The sequence below is a fragment of the Delphinapterus leucas genome, chromosome 16, assembly GCF_059928025.1.
Source record: "Delphinapterus leucas isolate spDelLeu-1000000601 "Yukka" chromosome 16, BTC_Dleu_Yukka2, whole genome shotgun sequence".
NCBI classification, from domain to species: Eukaryota; Metazoa; Chordata; class Mammalia; order Artiodactyla; family Monodontidae; genus Delphinapterus; species Delphinapterus leucas.
The window spans coordinates 38,547,654-38,567,426 of NC_143144.1; the positions used below are offsets into that span (position 1 = coordinate 38,547,654).

At 44.1% G+C, this 19,773-nt stretch overlaps 1 protein-coding gene across 1 annotated transcript in view; it reads left to right on the plus strand.

Annotated features, from left to right (window-relative positions):
* The window catches only part of LOC149747257 (ral guanine nucleotide dissociation stimulator-like), a 32,030-nt gene that overhangs the window by 3,225 nt on the left and 9,032 nt on the right, over positions 1-19,773 (plus strand). The window contains exon 3 of the mRNA XM_089897346.1: positions 1-19,773. This exon is cut by the window's right edge and continues 9,032 nt beyond it. Within this exon, the coding sequence (XP_089753472.1) occupies positions 1-366 (366 nt within the window). The 3' untranslated portion in view covers positions 367-19,773.

Below are 19,773 nucleotides of genomic sequence, written 5' to 3' on the forward strand. Positions count from 1 at the left end.
GGTCTGTGGATGGGCAGGAGCTGGCAGAAGCCTGGATCCCATACATTGCAAGGTGGAAGGAAAGGCCAGGCCTCTGACGCTGCTGCCCACCTGACTACTCCCAGGGCCGTGTCCTCCATCCTGGGCCTCTGGCTACACTATTACCGTGAGGATTTTCACCAGCCCCCAGAATTTCCCTGCCTGAAGACGCTATTGGCTTACCTAGAGCTCAGCATGCCTGGCTCAGACCTGGAGCACCGCGCCCACCTCCTTCTGGCACAGCTGGAGCACCCGGAGCCCACTGAAGTAGAGAGTGATGGTGAGGAGGACTCAGGGCGGGTGATGGAAACCAGTGGGGAGGGGGAGTGGCTGGGCCACACAAAATAGAGGCTTCAGAGGCTAGAACTGGGCCAGGAGCAATGAGGAGGCTCAGATCACTACTCTCCTGGACTGAAGTCCTGGAAGACTTCCTGGGGGTGGCATGTTGGACTGAGACTTCATTGATTGGCCACGAGAAGTTTCTTGTCTTTGGAAAAGCAATCCTACTGATGATATTTTATCTTCTTGGAGCTACAGCACAGTCTCCAAAACAAGCTCTGGAAACACCTTGAGACCCAGAGCCACCTATACCTCTGCTGCCCGCTACAGCTCCAGAGCCAGAGCAAGCTCAAGTCACAGCTCTCATTTAAGTTCAAAGACGAATATGCCAGCTCCAATTCCACAACCAGGGCATGCTTATGCCCTAGCTCTCATTTAATCTCAAAAGGGAGAAAAAGCACCTACACAGGCTCCAATTCCTGATCCAGAGAAGGTTCCAGCAACAGGTCTCCTCCCATCTTCGCAGCCTGAATCATCACAGAAACCTGTCCTAGTGCTTCCTCTACAACTTCAGCCAGTTTCCTCAACAGCCTCAGTCCACAGCTGAAGCCACCTCAGTGAGGGCACTGCCCCTGGCTCTGGAGCCCATCGTGCTTTGGCACCAGCTGTGGCCCCGGAGTGTATCCAGCTCCAGTTCTGGATTAGAGACCACAGCAGACCCAGTTCTTCTAGTTACTCAGGTGCTAGAGCCAGTTCCTCCCTTAAGATCCCTGGAGCTGCTGCCAGCTCAGCCATTAGCGCAAGCACGTGCAGAGCCTTCAGGGCCGAATTAGGAGCTGCCCCAGTGCCTACAGCAGCACTGGAGCCTTCCTTCCCCTCTCCTCTAATTCCATTTTCTTTAATATTTGGGGGTTTTATTACAGATACTAAATTGTTTATTCTATGGTATAAAGTTCACTTAAAATTTAATTCTTTGATTATTTTAAATTGTACATGTAAGCGGCACTAAGTACATTCACAATGTTACATAACCCTCTCTAATGTCTATTCCAGAACATTACATCAAAGGGAAATGCTGTATGTATTAGTCACTCCTCATTCCCCTCACCTTCAGCGCTGGGGCGCCCCAATATTCCTTATATCTCTGGATTTATCAATCCCTGATTTTTCATATCAATAACATGTAACTTGTGGCCTGTTGTGTCCGGCCAAGTATGTATAAGGAGACTGATTAAAGTTTGATTCTGGGTTACATAAAAAATGTTAAAAATTTAAGGTGGCCACTGAGTTAAGAGGCATGACTTTGGATGTGTTTGATCCAGGGGAATTTCTGAGTGGAGCTTGTGTGAGGAGAAAGGGTTTTAACAAAACATAGCAGGTGCTCAAGGAAGCTTCAGGAAAGTCAGAGTCTCAGTCCAGGGAGCTCAGGACTGAGCACAGGCCCCACCCACCCCTCAGGCTCCTCCAGCAGTGATCCACCGCCCACCCCTGGTCCAGCCCCCAGGGCTGGCATCCCTCCCATTCAGCTTCTGCACAGGAAGGGGCTCTGTCTTTTCCCCAAAACCACACATGGGTGGGGGCATTATGGGCCACCTTGTCCATCAAAGTCAAGTCAGGGGCCCTGTTTGGGAAAAGCATCTTAGGAACTTGTTTGGAAACAAGCAATTTCTTTTTTAATTAATTAATTTATTTATTTATCTTTGCGTTGGGTCTTCGTTGTTGCGCACGGGCTTTCTCTAGTTGCAGCGAGCAGGGGCTACTCTACGTTGCAGTGCACGGGCTTCTCATTGCGGTGGCTTCTCTTGTTGCGGAGCATAGGCTCTAGGTGCACGGGCTTCAGTAGTTGTGGCACGCGGGCTAAGTAGTCGTGGCTCGCGGGCTTAGTTGCTCCGCGGCATGTGAGATCTTCCCGGACCAGGGCTCAAACCCCTGTCCCCTGCGTTGGCAGGTGGATTCTTAACCACTGTGCCACCAGGGAAGTCCACAGAGATTTTTAGAAGGTGGCTGCTCTAATCTACAGACCCTAGACTTCAGCTGCAACGCTGAACCCTACTCACCTCAGACTGGCCCCCCTCACAATCCGAATTGGCTTTGGCCAATCTATCCTGTTACTCTATGTTCTGAATGCAGTGGGTTTTGTATACTGACAGACTCCTCGGTTTGTCTCAAGTTGGAAGTCAAGGAGAGATTCTGTTAGCAACCAAGGACCTGTGTTCAGTCCTGAATGGCGGGTTTTTTCTCCAATTCCAGGGCTTGTCCCAAAACTGTGCTCCGAAGTGTATAGTTATACCACCCCTTAGATTGTCTAATTGTTGAGTATATTGTACAGTGTTAAATACATTGCACCCTTAAAGCTGTCTTATCCATTTATCTTTCAAAAATCTGAACATATGGCCAGCATATACCTGAGCTCATTTTTGGTGAAATTTAAATGTCAGTAAAATAGTATACCCATTAAAAAAAAAAGTAAAGTCAGGGGGAGTCCCACGGTCTGAGTTATTGAGTGAGTCCATGGTCAGCGACCTCTCTTTTCTCTGCCCAGAGATGGAGCCCCCCTAAAGCAGAGAACAAAAGTCCTCACAGGGAGGAAATTCTAAGCTCTCCTTTGAGGGGGAAAGACTGAAGCCCCTGATTAAACTTGGAGTAGATGAAGCAGAGATCAGAGGACCAAAGGGAAGGGCTGCCTGGGCTGAGGCTCTACTATCATGGTTAGGAGCACAGGCTCTGTGTTGGTTTGCAGGAAGTGGCCGGGAATCATCCCATCAAAGTCTCCAAATTCACCTCCAGAGAACATCTTCACTAAAGAACCCAAAACATCACTTGGTCACCTGGAGTCTGTGGAAGCTTGAGCTGCTGTCTAGCTCGTGAGCAAGGAGAAGGGTTGAGGACGGGGTGTCCCACAGAGTTCAGGGTAGTGCAGGTTGTCTGCCTTAGCAAGGAAGGCCCACTATCATTGGATGCCCATATTTCCCTAATATAGCAGAAAAACCAGAATACCACAGGCACAGGCAAGAGGGAGATTTCTTCCTTTCTCTCATGAATGTAAACTGTTCATACTGACCCTCAACTGCACACCTTGGTAGTCAGCCCATCTTTTTCTGCCCCAGCATTTTTAGCTGGTGTCCAACCTCAAGGCTGCCTGTCTTTTGGTACAAAGTGGCTGCTGGAGCCCCAGCCTTGACCAGCCACCAAGTCTTCATTTCTGAGGCAGGAGGGAGGAAAATGAAGGGCGAAAGGGCCAATCCAGCTGTGTCTGCTCTATCTAAGCAGCCTCCCACAAGTCCACATAATCCTTTTGCTCACTTCTAATCTGCCTGAAGTTCATCTGGCTGCTTTCAGCTGCAAGAGAGGTTAGGAACTCAACCGTTGAGTTTGGCCAGTTTCCGCCCTCAATTAGACTATTTTTCTCTTCTTAAGGAAAATATAATGAAAACCACACGGTGACGGCCAGGGCTTTTTCCCTACCATAAACACCAGGATGAAAGGGAAGGAGATGGAGTGATTTTCAGATGAATTAGACATTCATTTCCCCACCATGGACTCTTTCCCTGGTGTCTTTTTATTCCCAGAGAAATTAGAAACATGGTTCCTTACCAGGATATTTGAGTGGGAAAGATCCTCTCAATTCCTAGGCAGGTGATTGGATCCACTAAGTAGCTTCTTTCTGCCTGTATCTTGTAAGTAGCTCTGAGAACACCTTCTGTTCTCTAATGAGGTGGGCAGAATAGGAGGGTGGTGGAGGCTTTTGGGCAAGTGTTCCAAAGCTTGCATCAAAATTGAGTTGCTGGGACTTCCCTCATGGCACAGTGGTTAAGAATCTACCTGCCAATGCAGGGGACACAGGTTCAAGCCCCGGTCTGGGAAGATCCCACATACCACGGAGCAACTAAGCCCATGAGCCACAACTACTGAACCCATGAGCCACAACTACTGAACCCGTGTGTCACAACTACTGAAGCCTGCATGCCTAGAGCCCATGCTCCACAACAAGAGAATCCACTGCAATGAGAAGCCCATGCACCGCAATGAAGAGTAGCCCCCGCTCGCTGCAACTAGAGAAAAGCCCACACACAGCAAAGAAGACCCAACGCAGCCAAAAATAAATAAATAATAAATTAAAAAAAAAAACTGAATTGCTGTCTTCAAGGAATACACTGATTGGAAACAAGCCTTTTGACATTAAGGGCACTTGCACTGGGACTTCCCTGGTGTCACAGTGTTAAGAATCCACCTGCCAATGCAGGGGACACAGGTTCCATCCCTGGTCTGGGAAGATCCCACATGCCATGGAACAACAAAGCCCGTGCACCACAACTACTGAGCCTGTGGTCTACAGCCCACGAGCCACAACTACTGAAGCCCACGAGCCACAACTACTGAAGCCTGTGCTCCTAGAGCCCGTGCTCCACAACAGGAGAAGCTACCGCTATGAGAGGCCTGAACATCACAACGAAGAGTGGCCCTCGCTCACTGCAACTAGAGAAAGCCATGCACAGCCAAAAATAAATAAACAAATAAATTTATTTTAAAAAAAGACTTGCACTATCATGGAGAGTATTAATAGTAAAAATAATACACACCATATAAAACTCCATGTGGTCAAATGTATTATTGATTTAAGATTGATGGAAGAAAAAGATCATTTTGAAGTTTTTTGATATCAATATTTGACTCAGATCAGTTGACCAAGTACAAATAATGATCACTAAAGAAATCTTACAACGAGAGCACTTATAGTCAGTCATTAAGATGTGATGTGAACAAAAAACCTGTCGTTTATTTTTTTTAAAATTGATCCCAACTAAAACACTTTTAGTTAATTGAAAATAAACATAGATAAACTATAAATAATTTACTGTGCTGTATTCTCAAAACAGTATCAAAACAATTAAAATGTCTGTTTGAAATTTTCCCTATAAAATACTTTTTCAATGCTGTTTTTCAAATACTGTTATAATTCTGATTGCAACGCTTATTAAGGTCAGAATAAAAAATTCTGAGGAATCAAAGTTCTCTGAGGTCAAATGAGTGGGTCAGAAGAGCAGGGTTAATTTAGAGGATGAAACTAGAAAGGCACCATTGAGTTTTGTCATTTTTTGCTTTATTTTATTATTTTTTAAACATATTTATTTACTTATTTATGGCTGCGTTGGGTCTTCATTGCTGCGCGCAGGCTTTCTCTAGTTGCTGTGATCAGGAGCCACTCTTCGTTGTGCTGTGCAGGCCTCTCATTGCGGTGGCTTCTCATGTTGCGGAGCACAGGCTCTAGGCATGCAGGCTTCAGTCGTGTGGCTCGCAGGCTCAGTAGTTGTGGCTCGCGGGCTCTAGAGCACAGGCTCAGTAGTTGTGGCACACGGGCCCGGTGGTTCTGCGGCATGGGGGATCTTCCGGACCAGGGATCGAACCCATGTCCCCTGCATTGGCAGGCAGACTCCTAACCACTGTGCCACCAGGGAAATCCTGTCCCTGTCATTTTAAATGTACTTGATTGATGCCTATTTAGGTTGATGCTATGATGAAAATTTTTGTGTATATATTAGTTTATGCTGAATTACCAAACAACTCCCAAAATTTCAGCAGCACATCACTCCACATTTCACACATCACAGTTCACACTGGGGAGACTGCACTCCTTCACGTGGTCAATCAGGAGCCCAGAGTCTCCCATCCTGGGCCTCCTCCATCCCTAGGACGTCATCCCCATCTGCATCCATCAGCAGAAGGGGCAAGAACATGGAGAAATGCATGTGGGAGGTGATAATGGGCCAGGTCTGGAAGGAAACACATCAGTTCCTCTCCTGCTCCATTGGCAAGGACATGGTCCTGTGGCTACAAAGGAGGGTGGAAAATCTTCCAGCTGTGCACCCCAAGGAGGGGAATGGATTTTCATGGACAATTCACATTGTCAGCAACAGCAAGTAATTCACTGAGATTTATTGTGTTTTCAAATTATTGTTGAGCATTTACCATATGCAAAGCACTGTGCTGCGAGTGGCCTGAGAATTAATTGAACATCATCTGGTCTGAGAGAAGCTCTGAATCCACAGGAGAAATGACATGCAATTGAAGGCCTGCCATCCGAGGAGAAAAAGATAAAGAGAATGTTCTCTGGAAGTTCAGGGAATGATTCTAGATTTGGAAGCTGCCTGGAGATGATAGGATTTGGACTCCACTTGCAGAGAAGAAAAAGATACGGTTGTGGAGGAAGCTGGAAGCAGGAGCTATAGATGCAGGTCCTTTAAGTACAAGGTATCATAAAGAATATCATGCAGCCACTAAGTGCGTATTTTCTAAAACTTTAAATGGACGGAATAATTATTCATATTAAGTGGAAAAGTGACCAGTAATATAAGGTAATCCTTTTCTTTTTAACTCTATATAAGTTTGGATGAATTTATACAATACATCGAGTGACAGTTTCCAGTTTTTTAAAACATTTTATTGTTAATATAAACAGAAAAGTGCCATAAACTTCTTTGGTTGGATAGACTAATTTCTCCTCACCAGACACGCAGCGCTGGGCTGAAACAAGTGAAGGCCAGCACGTTCCCACCTTCTCCCTGCAGGTACCATGAGGCAGCGACCTCCTCTGTATTCTCTGCTGTGGACCCTGGGCCTGACACAGGGGCTCAGTCAACACTCTCTGAAATACTGCACTTGGGAAGTGGCCTATTGTGTCGTAGTCAAGACAATGACTTTCACTAGAAGGCTCCCCCAAAACTTTGAGTCTTACAGAATGTGATTTGCTCTAACAAGACTGTGAATTTTGATGTTGGTTTCTTTTGCTGATGGAATCTTGGAGCCCTGCAGCAGTCATGCCATATCTCATACGGCCACCAGAGGGCAGTGTGCTTATGACAAACACACTGCTCCCATTCAAAAGGGGTCCTTTCCAAGTTAGCCTTCATCAGAACATGTTTTATAAAGTTACAGGATTTCTTTAAAGTATATTCATTTTCTTTTCTTCTTTAAACTCATTTTGAAGTTAATGAAAATCCACTGCAAATAACAAATGTAAGGCGACCAACTGACTGGGAGTTGTCCCTTACCACGCGTAAAGACGTAAAATTATGTGTCCAACCCCCCATCTCTGTCCTTTGTTTCTTCCTCTCTCCCTCCATCCTCTATAAACATCTATCTGTGTAAAACATCTTTTGACAATCTATGTAGCGTATTAGAGATATTTTTGAGTCATGTTGCCTCTTTTTTGTGGTATGAATGTTTGGGGGGCAAGCGGTCTGTTCATAAGACGGTGGAAATGTCCCCGAATCCCTAGGACATGACGTGAAGGTGGGAAGTAGGTCTCAGTGGGAGTCGGTAAAGTGGGAGATCTGTTCAGCATAGCCAAGGTTGGCTCCACACTGTCTCCTAGCCCCAAAGAACTAAGTAAGCTTTCCCCTGTGGAACTTTGCTAAAATCCTGTATATCCTGAAGAAGCATCATGGCCAGAATAATGAAAAGTGGTTATAATAATGTGGGAGAGAGATAAGGTTATGTATTTTCAGTTCTTACCTTTATGTCTCAGATTCATTTGTGAGTGAACTTTTATAAATTGTGTTCGCAGAGGTCCAGCCTCATTCCTCTACACGTGGATACCACATTCTCCCAGCACCCTTTGTGGAAAAGTCGGTCTTTTCCCCTTGAATGATCTTGTCAAAAATCATTTGACCATATACGTGAGGGTTTGCTTCTGGGCTCTGAATTCTATTCCATTGATTGATAATTCTGTCTTTATGCCAGTACCAAGCTCTTTTGATTATTGTAGTTTTGGTTTGTTTGTTTGTTTGTTTTGCGGTACATGGGCCTCTCACTGTGGTGGCCTCTCCCGATGCAGAGCACAGGCTCCGGACGCGCAGGCTCAGCGGCCATGGCTCACGGGCCCAGCTGCTCCGCGGCATGTGGGATCTTCCCGGACCGGGGCATGAACCCATGTCCTCTGCATCGGCAGGCGGACTCTCAACCACTGCGCCACCAGGGAAGCCCCTGATTATTGTAGTTTTTTAGTAAATTTTGAAATTGGGAAGTTTGTGTCCTTCCACATTATTTTTCTTGCTCAAAATTGTTTGACTGTTTAGGGGTCTATTTGATGTAAAGTGAATTTTAGGATGGGGTTTTCAGTGTAGGATGGGGTTTTCGACTTAGAATGGGGTTTTGATAGGGCTTGCATTGGAATTGTAAATTGAAATGGATAATATTGAGATCTTAGCAGTGATAAGTCTTCCTATCCATGAAAATGGGATTTGTGTCATTTAATCTCTTTCCGAAAGGTTGGCAAGTTTCATTGTGAAAGTCTTCACCTCCTTGGTCAGGTGAATTACTAAGTAATTTATTCTTTCTGATTTTATTGTAAATAAAATCGTTTTCTTAATTTCCTTTTCAGATTGATCATATTAGTATACAGAATTGCAAATGATTTTCAGTGTTGACTTTGTATCCTGTTACTTTGCTGAATTCACTTATTAATTCTAATATCATTTTTGTGGCATCCTTAAGATTTCTACATATGAGATCATGTTCTGTGAGAACAGGGCCAATTCTACTTCCTCCTTTCAACTTTGGATGTCAGTGATTAATTCCTTCCTTCATTTATTTATTGATCTGCCTTTCCTAACTGCTGTGGCTAAAACTACCCCTACTATGTTGCTTCTTTTGTGGGAAAACCCAGCATGCTTACATGCTTCCTGATGCCAAAGGAAAAGTTTTCAGTCTTTCACCATTGAGTATTATGATGGCTGCAGGTTTTACACATATGGCACTGATTATGTGGTGGTAATTACCTTCAAACCTAGTGTGTTGAGTGTTTTTTATCATGAAAGTGTGTTGAATTTTTTCAACTGCTTTTTCTGCATTCAGATGATCCTGTTTTTTCCCTTCTTTCCATTAATGTGGTTCATTACACCAATGCATTTCCTAGGTTGAAGCATTCTTGCATTCCAGGAATGAACCCACTTGTTCTTATTACATGAATAGATATAAATTATTATTATATCAATACACATGTGTGCGTTGCCAGCCTCAGCTCAGGCTTCCTGAACCCTGGAAGGGCGGCAGGCGATGGCTAGGACACAACACTGAATCACAGAGGTTTATGACTCTAATTGGTCCTGATGACTGTTATTACCAACGCCTGACTGTTGTTTCACACGCTCGATGACTGTCTGACTTAGACCTGCACTCACCCAGCTCCTGCCTCTGTCTCTCTCACACTCCACTCCTTCCTTCTGGGTTTCACTCACTTCTTCCTTAAGTACATCCTTCCCCACTCTCAGTGAGAGCCTGAGAGAGGCAAACTCTCTTAGTCTTTTTTTATCTGAAAACGTTCTTATTTTGCTTTATTCTTGAGTGGTAGTTTAGAATGAAATCTATACAGACGTTTCTGTGACACTTCCCTTGGCCTCTGAAGATGCTGTTCCCTTGTGTTTGCCCTTAATTGTGACTGCTGACTGGTCTGTTGTTTGGTCTCACTGTTGTCTTCCCTCCTCTTTGATAATCTCTTCAATTGTCTTTAATATTCTACAGTCCTTTACTGTAGGGCAAATTCGAGTTTATTTTTATTTTTCCTGCTCGGGACAGGAATCTGGAGATCCATGCTTACCAAAATTCTAAAAACTTCACATCCTGTCTCTTCACCACTTGTTCCATTTCTCATCCTAAAATTCCATGTACATTAGACTCTCTCTATATATGTACCTCATTTGCCTCATTGTACTTGCCCTCTTTTTCTCTTCCATCACTTTATTTCCTGTAACATTCTGGGTCACTGGTTCACTCTTCAACCCTGGTTAATCTGCTGTCTAATCCACCCAGTAGAGCTCTAATTTCCATGGCACTGTGTTTTAAGTTTTAGAAATTTTTTTATCTTGTTTTGTTTCTCAATTTTCCTGTTATGTTTTCATAGTATCTTATTCACTTATGGTTCCAATACGATTTTTTAGGCCTTTAACCAATTTACAGAAATTTCTGTAATTGTTTACTCAAGTTATTCTATTTCATGGTTTGGGGTTCTAATCCTCCCATTTGCAGTGTCTGCTGCCTCTTGTTCATGGTGAGATCAGGGCATGATTTGGTGATAATGGATCCTTGCTGGCTTGGGGGTTTTAATGTATGTATATGGTTTTTTTGTCATGTTCAGGACATTTCTACCTATGGCTATTTTTGTTGTTAGTTTGGTTTTTTTTGTTTGTTTGTTTGTTTGTTTTGCGGTACGTGGGCCTCTCACTGCTGTGGCCTCTCCCGTTGCGGAGCACAGGCTCTGGACGCGCAGGCCCAGCGGCCATGGCTCACCGGCCCAGCCACTCTGCGGCATGTGGGATCTTCCCGGACCGGGGCACGAACCCGTGTCCCCTGCATCGGTAGGCGGACTCTCAACCACTGCGCCACCAGGGAAGCCCGTTATTTTGGTTTTTAATCAGAAAAGGATACTGCGCTTTCTCCAACGCATTTTCAGGCCCTCTGGAGACGAACATATAGAATTCTTCTTAAATATCATTTCCTTCCTCTTCTTCCCACAGTTGAAGCAAAACGTACCCCAATCCTCGCCTCCACCCCCTTCCTCTGTTTACTTCTATCCACAGCACTTATAATCAGACACTGGCTGCAAGAATCGCAGGCCATCTTATTCAGTTTGGATGGCTATAACAAATACCATAGACTGGGTGGCATATAAACAACAGAAGTTTATTTCTCACAGTTTTAGATGCTGGGAAGTCCAAGATCAAGGTGCCGGCAGATTCCCCGTCTGGTGAGGGCCCACTTTCTGGTTCACAGGTGGCCATATTTTTGCTGTGTCCTCAGTGTCAGAAGAGGCGAGGGGGCTCTCTCAGGCCTCTGGGGTCTTCCTTCTGACCCAATCACCTCCCAAAGGACCCACCTCCTTATATCGTCACCTTAGGGGTTAAGATTTCAACATATGAAGTTGGGGGACATAAATATTCAGTCCACAGCACAGGCCTAGTAATAACTCCTCCGGGGATTCTCTTTTTCCTCACCCACAGCCCACACAACAAAGCTTCCTCAATGAGTTGAATGTTTTCTAGTCAACTTCTACTAGGGGCAATCCACCAACAGACGTGGCTGTGTGTGTGTGTGTGTGTGTGTGTGTGTGTGTGTCCGTGTGTGTGTCTGTGTCTGTAAGTCTGTGTGTGTGCGTGCATGTCTGTGTGTGTCTCTGTGTGTCTGTGTGTCCGTGAATCTGTGTGTGTGTCTGTATGTCTCTGTGTGTGTCTGTGTATGTCTGTGTGTCTGTGTTTGTGTGTGTGCGTCTCTGTATCTCTTTGTGTCTGTGTGTGTATGTGTCTCTGTGTGTGTCTCTGTGTGTGTCTGTGTGTCTGTGTGTGTGTGTCTCCATCCCTGATCCCTGCCTCCTCTCACATCAGAAAGCAGTAAACCTCAGTCACTCACGTGATTGCCTGGACCAATAGCAGGACCCCCACCCTGGCAGCTGGAAACACTGCATCACAAACTTGCACCTGGTTTTCACTTCCCTCCTCACTCCCAGGGCCTTTCCCGTTCTCTCTTCTGATCTTGGCCAGGTCATCACATGTCTGGGTGTTTGTGGCACAAGGGTGTTCCGATTGCCTGGTCTACACCTTGCCTGGACCAGGAGCTGTCACATCCCTAGCAGTTACAATCCTCCTTGTTAGCAATGAGGACATACCTAGGCCTTGAACAAACAGTAGTCTCTTGTTGTTGTTTTTAATGTATTTTTAAAATGCTTTCTGTACATAAAAAATAATTCTGGTTCCCCATTTTTTTTAAAGTATCCTTTTTAAAACAAAATAAATTTCAGAATTCTGGGAAGATGGCAGTATTCATGGAAGCATAGTCTTATCTTCCAGAATCTCGACGTAAACTCAGACAGAGCAATAAGATATTAAAACCAAAAGCCATGGGCAATATTCACAACAAGAGTAGCTGACAAGGTATCCCCCTGTTACCACAAAATACAAGTGAGTGGACAACAGCCGGGAGACCTGCGCAACGTCACCACGAGCGCCGGGAAAGTCGAAGGAAGCAGCAGTGCAGCTGGACGCCTGAGGGTCCGGCGCATGCTCAGTACAGGAGCAGAGTGAGCCTGCGCCTCCCCCTGCCCAGGAGGGCCTCCGCATGCGCAGTGCAGGGACCCAGTGAGGCTCCACAGCAGAGCCTAGAGGTTGTGCGGTGCAGGAGCCAGTCCCGGACGTGCGGCTGAGCCAGCCAGGGAGGAACTTGGTTCCGTCCACCAGCGAGTGAGGCAGAGGTCTAAGGTAAGACATGAAACTCTTTGAATTCTCACACTGAGGTGCCAGGACCCCATTGGGACTGGACCCCATAGTGGACATCAACTGGAATCAAAATTAAGTGGGATGGGAACCTACAAACGGAAGACAGAGAAGCTCCAACTCAGGGCTAGAACCAGGAGAGGCAGGAAGGGCACTGGCCTTTGGCACAAAATTTCAGGGGCACCAAACAACTCAGAAATCAAGATAAATGAGATTTTAATGCAATAATTTTTCAAAAAGCAAATTTAGGGGCTTCCCTGGTGGCGCAGTGGTTGAGAGTCCGCCTGCCGATGCAGGGGACACGGGTTCGTGCCCCGGTCCGGGAAGATCCCACATGCCGCGGAGCGGCTGGGCCCGTGAGCCATGGCCGCTGGGCTTGCGCGTCCGGAGCCTGTGCTCCGCAACAGGAGAGGCCACAACAGTGAGAGGCCCGCGACCCGCAAAAAAAAAAAAAAAAAGTTGTACATCGAAAAGCAAATTTAATGCCAAAAATCCTTGATGAGCAAAATATCAAATTTTTAATAAAGATAGAATTAGTAACGGTCTGACACTGAACCATCCTGGAGCCTTGAGGCAAAAGGAAAAATCAGTATTACTGATCCTGTCTTTATTACACGGTTTCGGTAGCGTGTTCCAGAGCCCTCCTTGAGGAATCTACGAAAGAAGCAGCTTCAGAAACCAAGACAACTAAAGAGACATTGCAGTAAGGATTAGCGTGTGCAGTAACTAGATAGTTATTTGTAGAATTAAGATTAAATGAGGGTTCAAAAGAGATTGTACTATGTAATGGATACGGTCTTGGGTCCTTGGCCTCTTTAATCAATAGAAATGGATAAGACGCCCACAGGAGGAATTGACTTGTGCTGAGGGAGCGAAAACAAGTAACAGGTGCCCTTGTTTGCTCCCTGAGGAAGGCAGGCTGGTCCCTTAAATGGGATAAGGGTGGGCGCGGATCGGTGGGTCAGGCCGGAGGGCTGGCTTAGGTGGTCTCCCCACCGGCTTGGTGGTGCGGTGTGCAGGCATCACGCACGGTTCCCTGCTTTTGCTTCCGGCACCTCAGAAGTGGCAGTTGTTTTGTGGCCTTTTTGTATCCTACTGTTCATAATTGCCCATGCATGCAGCTCTTTTTAGTCTCTTAGCGGTTTTTGTGTGTGTGTTCTGTTGCTCAAGGAGACGTTTGTCCAGGTGCAAGTGCAAGTGCTCAGGTAGAGGGACCCAGGTCCCAGCCTATCTCATAATGGCTTTATGTTCTGAGAATGTGGATATGGTACAAACACAAAATGGGGAAGGGAGAGGAGAGAATGGAAATATCCTCAAAAAAAGAAGTTTTGCCTGTTTTCAGAAGTCACAGCTGGTTCTCATATTTGCCTAGGATATCATAGGGTTTGTTCTTTTTTTTTGAGGTATAGTTGACGTATAACATTGCTAGTTTTAGATGTACAACCTAAGGATTCAGCATTTGTATATATTGTGAAATAATCACCACAATAAGTCTAGGATGACAGGGTAGCAATTCATCCTCTTGATAATGGATAAATACATGAAAAGAAAGAAGCATCAAACTGCCTTTCCCCTATGAACTGTTCCACTGGGTGACCAAATAGTCGATGAAGGGAAGTGTGTCTTTATAAAATTAATCCAGCTGATAAATGAGAAAGAGATGATGTAATTAGAATACCGTCATTTTTCATGCCAAGTGGATTAATGGATGTGAGCATTGAACATCATCTCTGCTAACATCTCAGAAAAAAACAGACACCCTGACATTATGTGTCCCTTGACGAAAGAGCACATCAATACCTAGCGTCTCATCCAAAATCTTGATCCTGAGTCTGATCAATCCTCTGAATACACTTGAAAGTCTGCAGGAAATGTAGAGAACAGAGTGATGTGCTGAACTGCATCCTAGGACACAGTCTGTAAAGTACATACTGGAAACTTCCATAGGGGGAAGGGCTCAGGTTCTTCCATGGATACAGTGTAAGAAAGAGAAAGGGATGCAGAAGGAACTTAGAGACTAAAAGAGATTTTAAAGACATCAACAAAATGAGCAAGCCTCATCTATAGGGTCTAGAGAGGACACTTTGGTGATAAAACCTATAAAGAAACTCAAGGAGAGTAATGAGTATAAAAATCAGGGCAGAGAATACTTTTGGAAGTAGGGAGGTGGTTGAGATTGGGAAGGGGCACAGGGAGGGTATTCTGGAGTGGAAGAAAAATTACAGTTTCTTGGCGTGGATGGTGGTTACAAGGGTTGTTTTTTTGGTTTGGTTTGGTTTTTTGAGGTATAGTTGATTTATAATATTATACTAGTTTCCCGTGTAAAACATAGTGATTTAAAACTTTACAGATTATACTCCATTTAAAGTCATTTAAAATGCTGGCTATATTCCCTGTCTTGCAAAATATGTCCTTGTAGCTTCCTTGCTTACTTATTTATCTGTTACATAAATCTCAAAATCTTTATGCTGACTGAAAGCAGCCAGATACAGAAAGATGTCATTTATATAAAATGCAATGTTATCTTTAGTGGAAACAAAGCAGATTCGTGGTTGCCTGGGGATGGGAGGGAGGGAGGTGTGGATTACAAAGGGGCATGAGGAAACTTTTGGGGTGATGGGTATGTTTTCTACCTTAATTAGGCTGATGCTTTTCTGGGTATATATGTCAAAGCTCACTGAACTGTACACTTCAAATATGTGCAGGTTTTTGTACCTCATTTGTACATCCATGAAGCTGTGAATAAAGCAGCACAGAGCAAATGGTTATGAGCAGTGTTTCCCAGTTATGTTGATAGTAAGAAGCTCCTGGTGCTACTTCTGAGTCCTCCATGAAGCACCAGGTGATTTATGCTTTCCATAAGGGTCCCGGGAATTCTCGTGCTCAGGGAAGTGGGGAAGCACTGGTATGAAGTGGGTGGTAGCTGAGAAGGAGGTTTCCCTCATCTTGACCAAACCATCATCAGGGGAAGCCAAATGAAGCTGCCACCAACAAGAAGCCAGGGCAACACAAGTTTGTGATTTTCCTAGTTTCACACAAGTACCTGATGGTTATCTACCGCATAACAAGGGTTTGTCACCAGTGTCTCCCTGAAGGAGCTCTCTCAGCCCCCAGCATCTTATATCATTGGATTAATTGGGAGAAAGCCATGCTGATGGGTGAAATGGCGCCTCCATGAGAATCCGTGTGATTGCAATTATCCAATCAAGATCCTGTCTCCTAAAAAAGAAACACGAACACCTGTGCTTAGCATTTCATCTTGAAGGGTATTTGCTGGTGTCTGTAGTGAAAGAGATGCATTTAATGCTAGGTTAAGCACGCTACCATTTTTTAATATTTATATGAAAGTAGTGGTGTGATTGGAACTCACTAAAAGTGCTCTCTTTGTTATGACCCAGTAAGGTCAAGGATGTCTTTTGCGATTCACTGAGCATTGCAGTTCCTCAGATGTGAGTTTTCTGTCATGCACTTTGTCAGTTTTTCTGTTCTTTTTCTTAATTTGTGGTATTCTCTGTATGCTATTGATTTTAACTCTTTTTCTCTTATCTATGTTGAAAATATATTCTTCCATTTATCACTTATTATAACCTCATTTCTGGTATCTTTTTTTCCTCTATGGCAGCTGTGCTTCATTTTTTTCAGTAAAAACTTGAACTTTTTTCTTTATATAGCAATATTGAAATTACACAAAGATGCCTTCACCCTAGGAACTGAAAGCAAAATTTTAAACATTGGAAATGGAGGAGGAATTTAATATGGATAATGTAAAACAGCCAGTTGGAAAGCAAATGCTGTGCTTAATGGATACGACTTAAGGCTGGTTTTTGGAAAAGAATTGTTCTTCTATTTGGAAATAAATGAACTCTGTCAAGTCAATAAGAAATTAGCTTATTATGAAAAAGACAAGAAATAGTGTACAAAAAAAATTCTAAAAGAGACCATGAACAACTTCATGCCTGTATACTTGACATGTTAGGCTATGTACATAATTTTCTGGAAAACAAAAGTAACCAAAGTTCCATCTAGAAAGAACAGAAACTCCCAACAGACCACTTTCTTAAAAGAATTTTAAAAGTTAGTCACACATTCACCTAGAGATGGACTGAAAGCTGATTCCCTGCAGCTGTTGGAAAGGTTGCAATTATTTTATTTGACAAAGGTAGCTTTACCCTAGCCCCAGCCTCCATAAAAACCCCCATGACAGTACAAGGGCCTTACATAAATTTAAAACATGTAAAATTCCTAACAACACATAGCTTATTTATTTTATACATAGTAGTTTCTGTCTCTTAATCCTTTACTGCATCCTGTCCCCCACTTCCCTCTCTCCACTAAAAACAAGCAGTTTATTCTCTATATCTGTGAGTCTGTTTCTGTTTTGTTATATACATTCATTTATTTTTTAGATTCCACATATAAATGATAACATACAGTGTTTGTCTTTTTCTGTCTGACTTCTTTCCCTAAGGATAGTATTCATCAGGTCCATCCATGTTGTTGCAAATGGCAGAATTTCATTCTTTATTATGGCTGAGTAGTATCCCCTTTTATATAGAAATATATCTATTTTATCCATTCATCTGTTGCTGGACACAGATTGCATCTTATCTTGCCTATTGTAAATAATGCAGCTGTGAACATTGGGGCCATGTAGCTTTTCAAATTTGTGTTTACTTCAAATATACATTCAGGAGTTTAGTTTACGGTGAATCACCAAACGACTCCCTAAATTTCAGCAGCGTATCCCTCTATGTTTCCCATATCACAGTGCTGGGTGGGTGTTCACTTTGGGGAGACTGCACTCCTTCACGTGGTCAATCAGGAGCCCAGAGTCTCCCATCCTGGGCCTCCTCCATCCCTAGGACCTCATCCCCATCTGCATCCATCAGCAGAAGGGGCAGGAACGTGGAGAAATGCATGTGGGAGGTGATAATGGGCCAGGTCTGGAAGGACACACATCAGTTCCTCTCCTGCTCCATTGGCAAGGACATGGTCCTGTGGCTACAAAGGAGGGTGGAAAATCTTCCAGCTGTGCACCTCAAGGAGGGGAATGGATTTTCATGGGCGATTAATGTTGTCACTGCTACAGTAAAATAATATCTCTTTAGGGAGATTAAAAATGAGAGAAATCCCCTAAGGAAAGAACATAGAAAATGGACCTGGTGTGGCTAACAGGGACCCAAAATAAAATAGAGCCAGGCAGTCATGACAGACCTGGGTTTCAGTAACATGCTCTGAGTTCTTAGAAAACCGCAAACAGAAGCTCTAAAGGACTTCTGATTCTGCTAAGGGTCCCACCTGGAAAAACGCCAAAGGTGAAGCTCCAGTGACAGTCAGTCATCGCAAACTGTGGTCCAGCTGCGAGGACTTGTGGTCGCACTGCAAAGGGCCATCCAGTCCCCTTACAAGTCTCCCAACTGTGCATTCTGCAGATTTTGCCTTTAAAAATGCTTCACTCCATTCACACCCTGGGGAACCTACTTTCAGTTACAGGCAAAAGTTCCGTATCCCCAGATTGCAAACCTTGCCAACAGTAAACCAGTCTTTTGCCTCAAGGTAACCCCTATTCTTTTCCGAGATTTATTTCTAATTTTAGGATGACTTCAGCAATAGTGAGTAACTCATTTGGATCTCTTGTGTTTTCAAATCTTTATTGAATATTAGCCCTACGCCAATCACTGTGTGGAGAGCAGACTGAGAGTTGATTGAGCAACATCTTGGTCTGGGAGAAGCTCTGAATCCACAGGAGAGATGACATGGAATGAAGGCCTGCCATCCTAGGAGACAAGGATAAAGAGAATGTTCTCTGGAAGTTCAGGGAATGATTCTAGATTTGGAAGCTGCCTGGAGATGATAGAATTTGGACTCCACTTGCAGAGAAGAACAAGATACCAGGAGCTATAGAGGCAGGTCCTTTAAATACAAGGTATCATAAGGAATATCATGCAGCCATTAAATTCATAAATTCTAAAACTTTAAATGAGAAGAACACTTACTCATATTAAGTGAAAAAGTGACCGGTAATATGAGGTAATCCCATTTTTTTAACTCTATGTAAATTTGGATGAAATTATACAAATATGTTGAGTGACACTTTTCCAGTTTTCCACAATGTTTTATAGTTAACATAAACAGAAAAGTGCCATAAACTTCTCTGGTTGGATAGACTAATTTCTCCTCACCAGACACGCAGCACTGGGATGCAGACAAGTGAAGGCCAGCACGTTCCCACCTTCTCCCTGCAGGTACCATGAGGCAGCGACCTCCTCTGTATTCTCTGCTGTGGACCCTGGGCCTGACACAGGGGCTCAGTCAACACTCTCTGAAATACTGCACCTGGGAAGTGGCCTATTGTGTCGTAGTCAAGACAATGACTTTCACTAGAAGGCTCCCCCAAAACATTGAATCGTACAGAATTTGGTTTGCTCTAATGGCAAGATGGTGAAAGTATGTAAGTTTGAGGGTTGGCTGCTTTTGCTGACAAAACCATGGAGCCCTGAATTACTCATGCCATATCTCATGAGGCCACCAGAGGGCGGTGTGTAGCTGCTTATGACAAACACACTGCTCCCGTTCAAAAGTGATCCTTTCCAAGTTAGCCTTCATCAGAGCATGTTTTATTTTATTTTTTTTTCACATCTTTATTGGAGTGTAAATGCTCTACAGTGTTGTGTTAGTTTCTGCTGTACAACAAAGTGAATCAGCTATACGTATACATATATCCCCATATCCCCTCCCTCTTGCGTCTCCCTCCCACCCTCCCTATCCCACCCCTCTAGGTGGTCACAAAGCATCAAGCTATTCTCCCTGTGCTATGCGGCTGCTTCCCACTAGCCATCCATCTTACATTTGGTAGTGTATATATGTCAGTGCTACTCTCTCACTTCATCCCAGCTTCCCCTTTCCGCCCTGTGCCCTCAAGTCCGTTCTCTACGCCTGTGTCTTTAATTCCTGCCCTGCCACTAGGTTCATCAGTACCGTTTTTTTAGATTCCATATATATGTGTTAGCATACGGTATTTGTTTTTCTCTTTCTGACTTACTTCACTCTGTATGACAGATTCTAGGTCCGTCCACCTCACTACAAATAACTCAATTTCATTCGTTTTTATGGCTGAGTAATATCCCATTGTGTATATGTGCCACATCTTCTTTATCCATTCATCTGTTGATGGACATTTAGGTTGCCAGAACATGGTTTATAAGCTTGGAGGATT